Source organism: Poecilia mexicana, unplaced genomic scaffold, assembly GCF_051168715.1.
Source record: "Poecilia mexicana isolate PSO_F unplaced genomic scaffold, ASM5116871v1 scaffold_6, whole genome shotgun sequence".
Taxonomy (NCBI): Eukaryota; Metazoa; Chordata; class Actinopteri; order Cyprinodontiformes; family Poeciliidae; genus Poecilia; species Poecilia mexicana.
The window spans coordinates 5,959,494-5,975,820 of NW_028263375.1; the positions used below are offsets into that span (position 1 = coordinate 5,959,494).

General features: G+C 37.5%; 1 protein-coding gene across 1 annotated transcript in view; it reads right to left on the reverse strand.

Annotated features, from left to right (window-relative positions):
- The window catches only part of jph3b (junctophilin 3b), a 43,107-nt gene extending 32,451 nt beyond the window's left edge, over positions 1 to 10,656 (reverse strand). Inside the window, exon 1 of the mRNA XM_014996917.2 lies at positions 9,195 to 10,656. Within this exon, the coding sequence (XP_014852403.2) occupies positions 9,195 to 9,576 (382 nt within the window). The 5' untranslated portion in view covers positions 9,577 to 10,656. The remainder of the gene's footprint in view (positions 1 to 9,194) is intronic.
- Between the last annotated feature and the right edge of the window lie 5,671 nt (positions 10,657 to 16,327).

Here is a 16,327-nt window from a genome sequence, read left to right on the forward strand (position 1 = left end):
CTGGGGGCGGGGCTAAGCTTTCACAGGACAGTTAGTTTAAATATAAAAAAAGTTAACAGTTCAAGGGGTTTGAATAGAAAAGAACAGAAAAGGTGAAACATTTTCTTATTTTTACTGTCCAGCTGGCCCTGCGTCAGCAGAAGCAGAGGACACGCTCCCAGGATAAAGATCTGGATTTGTTTAATGTTTCAGACTGCTCTGCTAATCCTCACTACAAACACCAAACCACCGTTACGTAAGCTGAGCCCTGCAGAGGAGCAGCAGTGGTAGTAGACGAGGCGCGGATTACGACTGGAAAACGAGGACGTCACAACAGAATCCAAATAACTTTCAGGTTGTCGAACTTCAGCACTTTTCACAGAAAACTTCATAAAGCATCAGACAGCAAGGATTAAAATTCTTCAGGTTTTTTTTTTCCATTCTTTTAATTTATGCATCATCTTCAAACCTGAAAACATTACTGTGGGATTGAATAACGCATGATGGGTGGGGAGATAAATGTGTTGTTAAGAAACTGTGGCTGACCACTGAAAAGAGGGAAGGTCAGTCTGAAGCTAAACCTCAGTTTGAGACTTTTATCCGTTTAAGAGCTTTTCCATTGGCCTTTTTTTCTGTCTGAGTCTCACAGATTTCTGTTTAGGGATTAAAAATATGCTCTGAAATTTCATGAAAAAGACCCACCAAAACAGTCAGTCCCGTATATATTGCTTAAAGTAAGAAGATTAAGATTCCCTGCATAACCGAGGGTGATGAAATCTGCAAACAGAAACACTAACTTTATTTTTGAGGAAATAAAATCTTTTATACAGACAGTATTTCTCAAAGTTAGCATCCCTGTTGGCAGCTCCTGCATTATTTTTTTTTTTTGGCCAATTGCTGCATTTCATTTGGTGCAAACTGCATTTTGCTGGAGCAGCTTGATGCTGATGAGAGGAAAATATGTTGCATCACCAAAAACACGTGACAGAAAAAGTGGAATCCGCTTATAAAGCTGCAGCTGGAACCAAAGCTTTTTTAAATAAAAGTAAAAATATAACAAATTAATTACTAATAAATAATTAATGAAAATGTCCCAAAAATATGTACGTTACTGCTGTATGACAATGGTAGCAATAATAAATACATTAATGTATATAAATAAGTTTATTTTTATGCAAATTGTTTATATTTTTTGTAAAGTTTTTACTTAATTACTGTTGATTGTATTGAACTTTCAGCAAATTGTCTTTTTTTGGAAGTCTGTATACTTCAGTTTACAGTTAATTGATTACTACAATAGTTAACAATTCTTTCAATAATCGATTCATTGGGATTAATTTGATTAATTATTTCAGCCCTACATTGAATTTTATTCTGCATTTATTTACCAGTATTACCATCAGTTAAATAATAATTTAAGAACACTGATATAACTTGTTCTTTTTTATTTTACATTTTAGAAATAAAATCTATTTACTTTAATAAACATAGTTGAAAATAATATAATAATAGTTGTAGAGGAGAATAAAGTTAAAAACAGCCGAACTCCTGGTGTTTATCATTAATCTGGAAACTGTACAGAAAGCACAGAGGTTAACTACTGGAAATGTGCTAATTTCCTGAAGTTGACGATCTGATCTGTACCAGGTAAAGTGGTTAAGAGGATAAACTGGTAAAGAATAAAGGAATTAGTCATCATTCAGACCGAGAAGCTGCTGTGACGGCATCGTCAGAGGGAATATTTTAAGGAACGGACTGTGGTCAGAACTAAACACCCACTGCTGTCTCCATTTTCTGCTGAACACAATTAAAAGCAGTTACACACTGATCTCCGCATTTCCTCTAAATTTGACTCTTCTTCAGGTTTCCAACTGTCTCTCTGTGTTTTGCAGGAACATCAAGATTTTAACTTTCTGAGCAGCTTCAGTCTAAGTGATGCAACAGCAAGCAGTTCTGAGGAAGTGCTGATGTGCAGTAAATTCAGTTCAACAGGCGTTAAAGACAGATGTTCTGGGGAAGAGAAAAAGGTAGAGATGTCAAAAATATACAGTAAAATTTGTTTCCTAGGATATACCAATGCTGTCCACCATGGTTAAAACTTCCTGTTAGCTAAAATGTCTGAACCATCTCAGCCTTCCAACTTTTTCCCCCAAACATCCTGACATATTCATTTTAATCCTGTCCCTAACTGTGTAGATTTAATCTAAATTATCCACAAGACTTTTAGGCAAATATTCTTTGGACTGATGAGACAAAATTGAAAGTTTTTCAAAGATGAGCGTTATATCTGGTGTAAATTTCACAAGCAGTGTTTCCATCAAAGTTTCTTTTACACACATTTTGAAGTGTCGCATTAGAAAAGGTTACTAGAAACAATAAAATTCAAAATAAAGTATTTATGCTGGCTTAATGCACTTTTTGGCTTTTCTGAAAAAGAGTTAATGCACTGAAAGGGAGATGGAAATGCATAAGATGAATAAACTATAACATTTACTCACATTTCTACTAATCTAGAACTGGAATTTTCTGTAAATCTCCAGTATAATCAAAAACAATTCTCATTTAAAAACAGAATTTTCTGTATTGTTTACAGTAAATCTGATGCATCTCCACAAGCTTTTCTTAAAAACAGAAATTCTGTCTTTTTTGTGCTAAAGTTCCTACGGAGCCCCCCAGGGGACATGGGGAATTTTTTTTTCTTTTGCGTTCCCTCGCAAAACTTTTGCATTCCCTCGCAATACTTTTGCGTTCCCTCGCAAAACCTTTTGCGTTCCCTCGCAATACTTTTGCGTTCCCTCGCAAAACCTTTTGCGTTCCCTCGCAAAACCTTTTGCGTTCCCTCGCAATACTTTTGCGTTCCCTCGCAAAACCTTTTGCGTTCCCTCGCAAAACCTTTTGCGTTCCCTCGCAATAATCTACTGATCAGTTCATGCGGCATAATTGATACTATAAGCCTTTTTTACGGTGGCCGCCGTACTTTCTGCTTTAATACAAGCTTATAAGGTTTTTCCATGGACTATTGAGTTATTATCGCGGGGTAATAAGTCATCTGATTGTGTCTCTATTGTGTTCGTGTCTGAATGGTTTAAAGTGCAGCTTTCTGTGCCGTTCCATCTGAGCCTTAACAGACATAAACATGCAGTAAATAAATCGATTTTCAATCAGTTTTTTGCACCAAAGCGTTAATAATAATAAACACGTTTTATTATTATAAAACACAGCAAACTAATGGTGGTAGACGGTCGCACTGGATTAACTCGGGGAATCTCATCTGTCCGTGTATCAATCAACTCCTAACCTCTTCTTTGTTCTGTCACAATTATCGATTTTTTAAATTTTTATTATGCTCCAAACTTTGCGAGGACTGACCCCCCAGCTCACCCGCTGCCTCACACACCGAGCCAGCAGCGTCACCTTCCCATTCATACTTCATGACAGTCACTCCCACATCGACACGCCCACCACCAGGTGTCAAAGCCGCTGCTCCTGTCATATCAATAATTACTTATTTCATTCATATTGCTCTTATAGAGCCTCAGTGAAAACGTGTTTATTATTATTAACGCTTTGGTGCAAAAAACTGATTGAAAATCAATTTATTTACTGCATGTTTATGTCTGTTAAGGCTCAGATGGAACGGCACAGAAAGCAGCCCTTTAAACCATTCAGACACGAACACAATAGAGACACAATCAGATGACTTATTACCCCGCGATAATAACTCAATAGTCCATTGAAAATCCTTATAAGCTTGTATTAAAGCAGAAAGTACGGCTTCCACCGTAAAAAAGGCTTATAGTATCAATTATGCCGCATGAACTGATCAGTAGATTATTGCGAGGGAACGCAAAAGTTTTGCGAGGGAACGCAAAAGTATTGCGAGGGAACGCAAAAGTATTGCGAGGGAACGCAAAACCTTTTGCGAGGGAACGCAAAAGTTTTGCGAGGGAACGCAAAAGTATTGCGAGGGAACGCAAAAGAAAAAAAAATTCCCCATGTCCCCTGGGGGGCTCCGTAAGTTCCTGTATATTGACAAACACTTATATTATTTAAAAACCAGAAATTTTCTGCATTTTTACAGTAAATGTCCTGTATCGTCACAAAAAGACTTATTTGAAAACTGAAATTTTCTGTATAAAGTTTTTACAATAAATATTCTGTATATTAACAAACATGATATAATAGAGCAACTAAAACAGGAGTTTTTAGATGCTTCTAAACTGAAACACGCCAGACTTTGTAGGTATCTGCAGCAATCTAAATGCTGTTCCATGTTTTCATGGCAACATTTTGTCCTGCGATGTGTTTTGAAGCGAGTTTCTGTTGCGTGACATGAGGACATTAGCTACTCAACGCAGCTACATCAGCTGTAATCTGCAGGAGTAACCGCTGTTGTACACAATGACAGCTGTAATCTCTCTTTGTGACTCCATTTCCCGCTAACGTGATTACTGAATCTGTGCTGTCTTTTCATTTATCTACTCCGCTGCCTCTCTGTCTGCGATTGGTAATCAGTCAGCTTAGCTCTTCGTCTCGGTAAACACCCGGAAGAGATCCGGCCAATCACAGCCAGAGCTGGCAGACCGGGCAGCCAATAGAGGCAGGGGACGCTCGGTCCCTCGTGACACGGTGACCTGCTGCACGTCGGCGAGCGTTGCTATGGGAACGGTGCTGCACATAGCTGCTGCGTGGAAATACAACGGAGCGAGGGAGGAAGCAGAAAGGTGGGAAGATCATCGGGAGGGAAGCTGCTGTGGGAGTTTCCTGGAAATGTTTAGTCAGGTTTGCAAAGTCTGGATTCAGGAGAAAAACTGAATATTTTGATTTACAAGTCTGAATATGACTGGACTCTGAAGGTGCAACTTTAAAATGCATCCGCCTTATTGACATCAAAAATCATACAGGTATTGGTGAGCAGTTTTTCCACACCCATTGCTCATCTTCAAGTTTTAATTTGCCAAACTGAAATTATTTAAAATTATTTTTAACAATCATCCTGAGTTCTTATGGTTTTTTAATTTAAGCAATGTCTAAAAAGTTAGTTGTTGCCAACACCAACACAGTTTAGCAGCAGCTAATGCTAAAACTTGAATTCAGATTATACAAACAAGAAACATACGTGAACAAAATAAAACATGGAAAGTAGAGAACAAGATGTAAAAGGGAAGTTAAGTAATGTCAAAATTAAATTGGTGCTTGAGGGTTGTCATGATTTTGGGGGGAAATAGAGCGAGAATGTGGGGAGAGGAAAGAGTATTTGAAGAGTCTTCACACTCTTCAAAATAAGAGCATGAATATCAACGGCTAGCTACTTGAATAATTCTTAAAATAAAACAGCCAAATTTTAACGCAGATACTGAACTTTGTTAAACTGAAAGTTTACAAAACAGCCAAGTAAATTATCGTTTTAGAATTTACGCAAAAAGTTTGCAAAGTTAGCTAAAATGCTAAAGTGTTAAAAATTAGCTTAGATTATTAGGACATTAGCTAATTTTAAAGTTAATGTAGAAAGCCTTTCTTCATTAATAAAGTAAATCCTCATTTTCAAGCAGCATTTTTTTTATTTAAAAAAAACCTCAACAAATCTGTAGCACAGTGAGTAATTTTTCACCCAGCTGCTACGTTGACTCTTAAATCTAGTAAAAGTTTTATAGGTGTATTTACTTTTCATTTTATTTCTATATTGGACTACTTTCAAGAACCAGAACAAATCTGAGTAATTGCTGACAATGTGAATCAAAGTCTTGCTTCAACCATACTGAACTGATGGCAATAGGGAAAGTACGATGTTTTCTTCTTAAAAGTTTGTCTAAGAACTGGTAATAAGGTGCATTGAGGCTTAGTGGAGGTCAAAACCCAACACGTTTTTGCAGAAATAAAAAAAAAAGCATAACTTTCATGGAGAAAAAGTCAAAATAAAGATGGAACTGAAGATAACTCCATGCACAGCAATTAATTCAAGATTATCTCACATGTGAATAAAAACAAAACAGATCTATATTCTGTTTCTCTTCCAGGCTTGTTCTATTTAAAAACTTCAGTTCCCCAAACAGAAATCTTACCTCGCAGATCTATATAAGGGAGTTCTGTTATAATAAGGACACTGTGTACCACTGGAGCTAGATAAACACTGATAACTAGGCCAATCTCTGCTGCATTTACCGTATGTGGGTTCAGATACTCAGCGAGCTGAAGTGACTCTCCAACGCGTCTCGTTTTATCAGGACCATATTTGTCGGTGCCGTTCTTTCTGTAATGATCTCACTCATCTCCTGATTAGCGAGTATCTTGCATAATCATCAGGATAATCATCCTCCCATCCATACATCCTTCCATTATCAGTTCATTATCCAGCTGCTCCTTTCATCTATCATTCCCTGCAGCTGTTGGTCCATTTCTCCCGTTTTTGCCCTAAATCAACCCCTGAAACCAGTCAGGATTTCATCAGGACTAAACGCTGAGCGCTCGTGCTCGGCCTTCTAGTTGTAGAGTTATGTAATGAGGCTTTGGCTGGATGTCTGCGGCTGTCAGCTCATCATCACGCTTACAAACTTTCTGCATGCACAGGTTTTGCATGTTTCTGTTTAAATTATATCTGAGAATCTCACAGAGAGAGACTGAACTGAATCGAGTTGTGAAGAGAATCAAAATCATTTCAATTTCATGGCGAATGTCACGCAGATTTAGATCACGCAAATGAAATGAGTGATTTCATTTCAGATTTCTAAAAGGGAAAAATTCCAAAAAGAAATCAGATAATTAAACAAAACACATTAATGCTTTTGTTGCATGATATCAGACAAAGCTGCAATCTGGACGAAGCTTTCAACTTTAAGGATGTAGAATAGAATAACCTCTAACTTGTGTTTTTATTATTCTATTCTACATCCTTGAAGTTGAAAGCTTCGTTCAGATTGCAGCTTTGCCTGATATTACGCAACAAAAGTATACTGCTAAAACAGCTTCCACTGGGTCATTTAATTAATATTAAGATATATTTGGTGTTTGAAATATTAAAATAGGCAGTTTAAGAGAGATTCTGTCTACTGTACTATTAGAATTAATCATGATGGGAACCACTAAATAAAAAGCTAGCTGTGCTAACCCTAAAGCGCCAATAATAAACATTAAATTCTGCTAAAGTGCGATGCAGACATGGTATTTAGTGGAACCAATGCTAAAGTACTGAGATGCTGAATTCAACCATGTTGTTACAAACCATTTATCGCAAGGAGAATAAAGTAGTAATTTTACAAGAAATTCTACCCAAAAAGTAACTAAAAATTAAAACAAGGAATGTTGAGCTAATTGTGAAGTTACACTTTGGATTTTCAAATAACGCCTGATTGTTAATAAGAATACAAATTATGTCAGTAGCTGGACTGGATTGTGCAAACAGCAGAGACTATTTTGAAGAAAGAATTACAGAAACAGAGCTGCTAATGTCACATTCTGGAAACTCACCATAGCAACTTTAAGATGTTTTTTCTGGCAAAATTGCATCTTTTTCACCTATTATAATGACTGTAAATATATATCATTGTAGCAAATTTTACTGGACCATAAATTACAGAGGTTATAGCAATAAACGATAATAATGTTGTTTTGAGACCATTTTCGACTGATGTAATGGTGAAGGAGTAATAATAAATAATACATTGTCAAAAATGAATAAACTTTAAATTCTCATGAACATACAACACTGGAAGTGGAAGACATTTTAAATAAACAAAAAACAACAGAAACAACAAATAAAATGAATTATGAAGTCTCTCTAAACAAAACTTTCCTTTAAAATAAGAGCTGGTTGAGACCAAAGCACCAGATAGAAGACTTTTCTCATCCATCTTTTGGTAGAAAGAGAGAAAAAAAAAGAAACAATAGATCATATGGCAAAATATCAATTATAATGGAACCTGGATCTGGTATGAAAATGTTATTTTTAAGCCCCGCTCTACCCAGACCTTCTTTTCTCGTCCCCTAATGGACGAGTGAAGGCCTCGGAGTGCAACACGTCTGAATGTTCAGGCTTCAGAAGAAAGACGTAAAAAATTAAAGCTGATGTTAATATTAAATTGCACAAGCTGCGCTGATGTAACATGTTGGCTGTGTGTGAAAGTGTGTGAGTCGGAGTGACTGTGTTGTGGTGCAGAAGAAGCGCGGATGACCCCAGATGACCCCTGGAGAGATTCCTCCCACTGTGCATCTGCACCCAGCCTGTCAGTCAGATGGACTTTTTACTGAATTTCAGAGATTTCACATGGACAGCTCATTTCACACATCCTCACAGTTTCAAAACACCCACAATGCATCTGTCCGTGCGCCTCTCTCTCTCTCCCAGCGATTAGTGTAATCAGATTACTATTGTTCAAGTAACGAGTAAAGTAAGGGATTGCAATTGCAAAAAAAAGTATTAGATTATGGTCACTGGCGTGCGAGAAGACTACGTTAGGAAACCGTGATTTTGTTTGTGCGTTGTCATGGTAACAGGCAGGAGTGTGTGGAACAACAGAGTGTGGCAGAGTATGATGGTGTAAAAGGAGTAAATTTCTGCCAAAATACTCTTTTACAATTTTGAGGTTAATCTCAGAAATTTTGTAGAAAAAACTTGAACAATTCTGAGATTCAAAAGTTGCAAATTTGCAAGAAAAAAAACCCTATTATTTCTAAAATTTTAGAAAAGCTTTGAAAATTCTGAGTTTCAAAAATTCAAAGTGTGCTAGAAAAAATTCTGAAATGTTGAGATTGAGCTCAGAAATAAACAAAAAATAAACTTAAAATTTCAGAACATGTTTTAACCCAAAATTCTCCAGATAAAGTCAAAAACCCTGCAGCTTTTGTTAAAGTTTTTATTGAAAAAAAATTATTTTGCCTGATTTTATTTTTTGCTACTTATATAAATTATTTTCATTTTGGTTTTTAAAATACCAAAATTTCCACTTAACTTTATGTTTTGATGATGTAATTTTTAAATATTAAATGATTGATAATTTGATCAGTTACTCAGTACCTGAGTAGACTTTTTACCAAATACTTTTTTACTCGAGTAACTTCTCGAATATTTTTTTCTTTTACTTGAGTAAAAATATGTTGAAGTCGTCTCCTACTTGATCACAACTTTTGAGTAATCTGCTCACCTCTAAGAAGTTTTTTTTCCCAATAAAGTTACTCCAGTAAATCTAATTGAGTAAATGTATTCGAACTTTGAGCCTTACCTCCGTCCGAGTACGTCTCCGTCCCGTAGCCATCCTGCAGCCCGTTGTTCCACGTCCCCTCGTACTTCCCACTCGTCCCGGTGCTCTCCCGCACGCCGTAGCGTCCCTTAAAGCCGTGCGTCCACTCGCCTTTGTACACCCAGCGGCCTTTGTTCTCCACGCCCAGGCCGTGCCTCTTCCCCTGAGCCCAGGTGCCCTGGTAGGTGTTCCCGCTTGGCCAGGTGTAGACGCCCAGCAGCTCGAAGCCGTGCGCCCAGGAGCCGCAGTACTCGCCCTGGCCCTTGGGTCCCGTGCAGATCCCATAGCCATGCGCCTTGCCCTCCTCCCACCCTCCGCAGTATGACCCCCCATCGTCAAAGTTGAACCTGCCGCCAGTGGACATGCATGAAACAGCTCTTGGCAATTCCCCCGAAGCCTCGACAAAAAGAAAAAGAAAAGAAAAAGAAAAAAGAGGGCGGAAAAAGAAGGGCAGGTTGGTGCCAGAGGTGGGCGGATCGATCCAAAAAATACAGATAAGATCGGAACGATCGATTCTTTAGTTTCAGGTTATTTTACTTTCAGTAGTTTATCAAAGATTTGGTTTATTTAACCAAAATGCACACAGATTTGTTCTGTTCTTCTATGGTTTCTGTTTATCATGTTATTAAAAGTATTTTGTAGATGGTTCTAAATTTTGTCCAAATTTTATTTTAACAGAATAATTCAAAGGAAAAATACCACAAAAGTGTTGCAGCAATTGCAGTTTTCTGGCCGATCTCTGGCCTACTGATTCTGATTTTGGCCAATACCAATTTTTTTTGTTTGTTTGAAATGTTAGCAAATAAAATAAGAAAAGTTATTAAGTTGGTAGCAGTGGGGAGATTACCGTTAACTGGAAACATGAAGCCATGACCGGGTGGGCCAGTCTGCCAGTCAAACCTTTTTCACAGCAGAGAAAAAGAGGACAGGTTTTGATTTTTAGACTTTTGTCGAGGTAGAAAAGGTCAGCCGATCATCAATCTCCAAAAATTAAGGAAATTGGGGAGGATTTATCAGCTAGTTGATTTATTGGTGCACTCCGACCTATAGACGTTGTCCAAATTCTGTCATAGGTTTTAACAAAATAATTAAAAGGGAAAAAACATGAGGGGTGCACCGATTGCAGTTTTCTGGCCAATCTTTAAAAAGCCAGATCTGCCGATTCCGAATTTTGGCCGATATGGGTCTGTCAGTCAAACCTTTTTCAATGCTGGGCGTCAAAACAAGGACAATGATTGATTAAATTGTCAAAGTGGATAAGATCGTCTGCAAATTTACATATCGTCTGATCACCGATCTCTAAAAATTAAAGAAATGGGAGCTGATTTATCGCTGCACCCCTAAATTTTCTTTGCTCAAATTCTATCGTAGGTTTCAACAAAATAATTAAAACTGGGGAAAACCCCCCCACAAAAGTTTGGTGATGTATCAAACTTAAATAATAAAAATATTGGAGATATAGTTATTGCCGGTGTCTGTATTGGCAAAACTGCTGCTGTATTTACTTGGACTGATATAAAAATATGCCATGTCGCACACTTCTACTGAGGTCCAAATTCTGTCCTAGGTTTTAACAAAATAATTCAAAGGAGAAAAAAATACATGAAGTTTGATGATGTATCAAACTTAGATAATAAAGATAGCAATATCTGTATTGATATTGGCGGTAGTGCCGCTGTATTTACTTTGATTGATGTTATCGTGCATCTTTACTGGGGTCCAAATTCATTCAAAGGATGAAAAAAACACAAAGTTTGATGAAGTATCAAACTTGAATAATAAAAATATTGGTATCTGTATCGGAGATACTGCTGCTGTATTTACTCGGATCAATAAATATATTATTGCACACCTTTACAGGGGCCCAAATTCTTTCCTAGGTTTTAACAAAATAAAGAGGGGGAAAAAATCACAAAAAAACACTCATTTTGATGACGTATCAAACTTGATAGAAATATCAGTATCTGTATCGTATCTGCGATGCTGGCGCTGTATTTAATTGGATCGATACCAAAATATGGCGTACCGCACACCTCTATCGGGAAGTTTGAGGGTTAGGAGGCTGGAAAAGGAGGCGCCACCTCTGTTTTCAATGAAAGGAGGTGAAGGATGAAAGAGGGGTCTTCCAGCCGGACCCTGATCACACCATCATCCCGCCGGGCTCTGATCGGCTTCGGCTAGCACCTCCCGGGTCCTCTGCAGCCGATGCAGGTGGGTGAGGAGGAGAGTTGGCCCGGAGCTGCCATTATCCTCTCCCAGCTGGAGTTTCACCCATCAGGCCTACACAGTCTACAACACAAACTCTTCCTCCCACTCAGGCCCACTTGTTCTGCCGCCTCCTACCTGATGATGCCGAGAAGTTTCCCTGCGGAGGTTCAAACCCGGTCAAGGCCCTCCAAAAAAAAAAAAAAACATTTGCAGAAAGGAAAAATATTTTCTCCTCTTAGCTTATTCCCAAAAATCCAGAAAAAATTAAAATTAAAAAGGGTCTCACTTCAAACTCATCGTCTTTTCCTTCTCACATGCATATTGAGTGTTACCGCACAATGCATGCGGGAGGGAGAGAGTGAAAATGGGGGAAAACACAAAGATACTCAGCTTTGAAGGCTGAACAGCAATGCAGTCTCCTACCTTCTGCAGCCACACACACTCGCACTCACACACACTCAGAGAGAGAAACAAAGTGCGCACCCTCCGACAATAAAAAATAAAGTAAACTGATGAATTTCTCGTCCCTCTCTCTGCCTCTCAGTCTGAACGCAGGTTTAATCCACTGCGTCCATAAGTGGTTTATCCTCTGCGTGGGTTGCCTTCAGGTTGCCTGGTTGTTGCCTGTTTTGATGAAACAACATCCATCTATGTGATCCGCGTTGCTCCGTGTCCTCTCCTGCTCATCTCCATGTTTCCCTATGGAGCACCGGCTGACGCACAGCCTGCTGCTGCCCCGCTCCCAGTCTCCTCTGACGGCCGGATCGCTCTCTCTCTCTCTCCGTGCTTTTTCTGTGGATGTCTCTCTCTCAGAAAATCTGCTCATTAGAGAGGACTGTTCCAATGCAGCTAGCGCCAAACCTCCCCCTCCTCTGCTCAATAGCACAATCCGGCTTTTTTAAAGAGACAGGTGCTGCATCACCTGTGGATCATCATGGAAACAGCCTTCAGATGTTTCACTCTTCGTTTGATTCACGCTGTTATCTTTGCCTGACGGTGATTTCTAGTTAGTCTGATGGGATTATTTAGTAAAGGTCTAAATGCTGCTTATTTGGCCTTGGCGATTTGTTTTTCAGTATTTTCACCATGTTGTTCATTCATTTATAAATGTCACTGTTTCAAACTATTTTTTTAATTAGCAAGCTAAATATTTACTTTGGAGATAAATGTTTAGTTTACAAATTAAATATTCAACTCTAAACTTAATACTTAGTAAACAAACTAAATATTTTCTTCACAACCAACATATTGACTTCCAATTCAATATTTAGTAAGCAAAACAATGATCTTAAAAGCTAAATATTTAGTTAGGAAACTAAATGTTTAAGTCCAATCTAATATATTTACTTTGAAGCTAAATATTTAGCTTACAAATTAAATATTTAGTTAACAAGCAAAGTAAAATAGTCAATTTTTACAAATTAAAAATTTGCTCCAAACTAAATATTTAGCTTTAGCTAAATTTTTAGTTACAACTAAATACTTAGTTAAACTAAATCTGTAGTCTCCAGACTTAGTTTGAAGCCAGTATTTAAATTGTAAGTTAAATATTTAGCTTTAGGGAGGTAAACATTTAGTTACCAAGCTAAATATTTAGTTTTTTAGCTTGCTAGCTAAATATTTAGCTATGACATTATGATGCAAAGTCCCTAACCTCGGGATTCATTGCAGTCCATTAATGCACTAAGTATTTGTGCATCATGTCTCTGGGATTCCTCGTCGTTCAAGTTAAAATCGGCCATAAGCAGCTTAAATGAGCAGAAGTCCTGAATCTCTTTTATCTGATGACTGAAATGCTGCAGAAAATGTTTCCTTTTAATCTTCAGACAGTAGCAGAAACTTCACAGCAGGAAAATATTAATCTGTGAGCTTTATCTGCTGGTATCCTGGTTTCCAATTATATTTTAAGAGTATTTTCCCCTCAGTTTATTCAGCTGAGTTTTTTCCTTTCAGTGATTTTCTCATGGGCGTTTAAGTGTTTAGGAAGTAGGACTTTTATGGGGTAATTACATTCCAATGCTAAAAACCAGCATTCTCATTTTCTCATTTTTTTCCTTACAAGCAAAGAAATCTTCTTGCTTTGCTTAATCTTTCAAAGGTTTCTGTATATTTCTTACACCGCTATCAATCAAATACTTGGTGAATCTTAATTTAAAAATAAAATGGGGACTAAAAACCATGTTAGCAATATCTGAAACTGAAATGTTTTTAAAGTTACTAAGAGGTCATGGATCTTTTTTTCACCAACAACTGGGTGATGAAGTTTGGATTTTCATTAAATAAAAAGAAAAAGAAACTACAGCAAAAGAGCTAAATAATAACTAATTATTTAGTCGCCAAATATTTAGTTGGCTAACTAAAACTTTTGCTAGCAGGCAAAATATTTAGCTAAACTAAATTTGCTAACAAAATGTTTGGCTTGCTAGCAAAATATTTAGTTTGCAGGCTAAATAATTTAGAGCTAAATCTTAAATATCTTTGTACACTTAAAGTAAGACAAAACTAATTTGCAGTTGAAAAAGGATTTGCTACATTGGCAGATTATTTAATTTATAATAAGACATTTTTACCATGTTATAACAATCTGCCAGTGGAACTAGATTGTTTTTAAAATCAGTATTAAGGAATTACTGACTTAAACAAGCTCATATAACTTGCTAAAAATTAATTGTAAGTTAGTTTTGTCTTCTTTCATATGTACTAAGATATTTGCACTACAAACTAAACCAAAAATATTTAGTTTGAGGGGCTTAAAAGTTTTGCACAAAACTGTGAAATAGTTAAACTAGAATTATCTCTCAGACTCCACAAACCTCAGGTAGCACGTTTGTGAATATTATGCTACATGGGAACATTAATCCTAAAGAAACAAACTTCCATCCTCTGCTCTGCTCTGAATGAAAAGGTTAAAGGTTAAACATCTTTTCTTGCAGCTGTACAACTTGAGCCATTTTGTTGCGGAGGCCACTAGCTGCTGTTATTCGATGCGGATCATGTCGAGGATTTGAGCAGACGTTCATCTTGCTAACTTCCTTAAGTCATAATCCCTTTGTTGGAGTCAGGAAATCTCAGTAACCCTCTCTCTCTTTTCCGTCTGCTCATTAACCCGCTCTCCCTCGTTCTCTCCTCCTTTTTCTGCTTCCCCTCCGTCTCTCTCAGTGTCCGGAGAGCTCAGCTGTAATCCTCAAACTCAGTGACTTTATTACTGTAATCTGGCCTGGAATTGGCTTAGCTCCTCTGGAACCAGGAGAACAGGGACAACAACAGGACAGCTGCAGGACGGAGGAGAAACGGAGAGAGGAGGAGATGGAAGACGATGTCTGAGATGCAGCAGCTCAAGAATGTAAAGGAGGGAAAAGACTGGGTGAAAGAGAGGATTAGGGCCACTGAAAAAGAGGATTTTTTTTATCAAAACTTTGATGTTTTTTTTCTGAAATCTGATTTCTTTTCTCAAAATATTTTTTATTCTGAGATTTTTTACTTAAACCTCAGAATTCTGATATTTTTTCTGAAAATATTTGCCTTTCTTCTCCAAATTCTAACTATTTCTCAAAATTCTGGCCTTTTCCTCAAAAAACTTTTTTCTCAAATTTCTGACTTAAATCTTTGATTTCTGACTTTTTTCTCACAATTCTGACAATTTTTTTTCCAAATTCTGCCATTTTTCACAAATCTTTTTTCTCAAAATTCTCACCTAAATTTCTGAAAAAATGAGTTTTTTTCAACATTTTGACTTTTTTTTCCCCTCAAAATTCTGAGTTTAATCTCAGACTTCTGATCTTAACCATATAATTCTAATACTGTGTCAATCTACTATACTGACACAGTATTATATATTATAGATATATTATTATATTTTATTATATAGTCAAAATAATTAGACATTCTTGGTGTATGCTACTTTTGTTAGCATATGAAAATAACTTTAGTCCTTAACAGGAAGTCGTGGTTGTTTTGAAGCAATCTGATTGGCTGATTAGTGCTACACTGCCCCCTGTAGGTTTGGCATGTTTACAACAGTCAGGGGAATATTTATGCAGATTCATGCTGATGTAGTCTGTCCTGAAACCATTTCTTGTGTGTACGATATTTCTTCAAACATAGTGGTGCAAATATTGGTTTAATAAAGACGCAGCTATGTGCGTTCAGGGTTTTGCTCTGTTTTTATAAACACTCTGATATTATTTTCAGCAAAGCTGGACTGGGAGAAGGTGATCCTCTGCATGTTTGCTCACCATTTGGTCGTGTTTGAACAGCGTGTGGCATCTCCAGGCGATCAATGAGAGCGCTCCTCTGAGCGGTCAATAAGTCCAGTCAGGAAGTGCAGCTAACCAAAACACGCAGCGTTCCTCCCAACAGCTTTACCTCCAGACTGAACGCAGCAGAGGAAACAAACTCTGAGGTCCTTAATTTGTCGTTTCCCAGCTGGTTCATTCATGAGTGATGTTTCCACGCTACGCAATGCTGCGTCAGCAAAACATGAACGTCTATTTTTTTTGTCCTTGGGTTGAGTTTTCACTGGAGAAAAGACGAGGAGCCTCGTTCTCATCCATCTTCTCCTCTATTATTCATTGGCCTCTCCTCATCCCTCGTTCAGCACGCTGACGGAGGATAAAATAGGCCACAGAGGGGCCGAGACGGACAAGCTGCACTCATCCTTCATCCCGTCTTCCTCCTCCAAACATCCATCCAGACTTTGATCAGTCAAAGACTTGATTTATTTTTTTAATCAAATTAGATATTTGAATCCAATAAACAACTGAATTAAGTTTATTTATCCGGAGTCAAAATTAACTAAGACCTGAACCTTCAGAGAAACATAAAGATAATTACAAAGTCGGTCTTCTGTCACCTGAACCTGAAGAACATTTCCAGGATTAAGGTTTCAGTTTGTAACTTTTATTAAA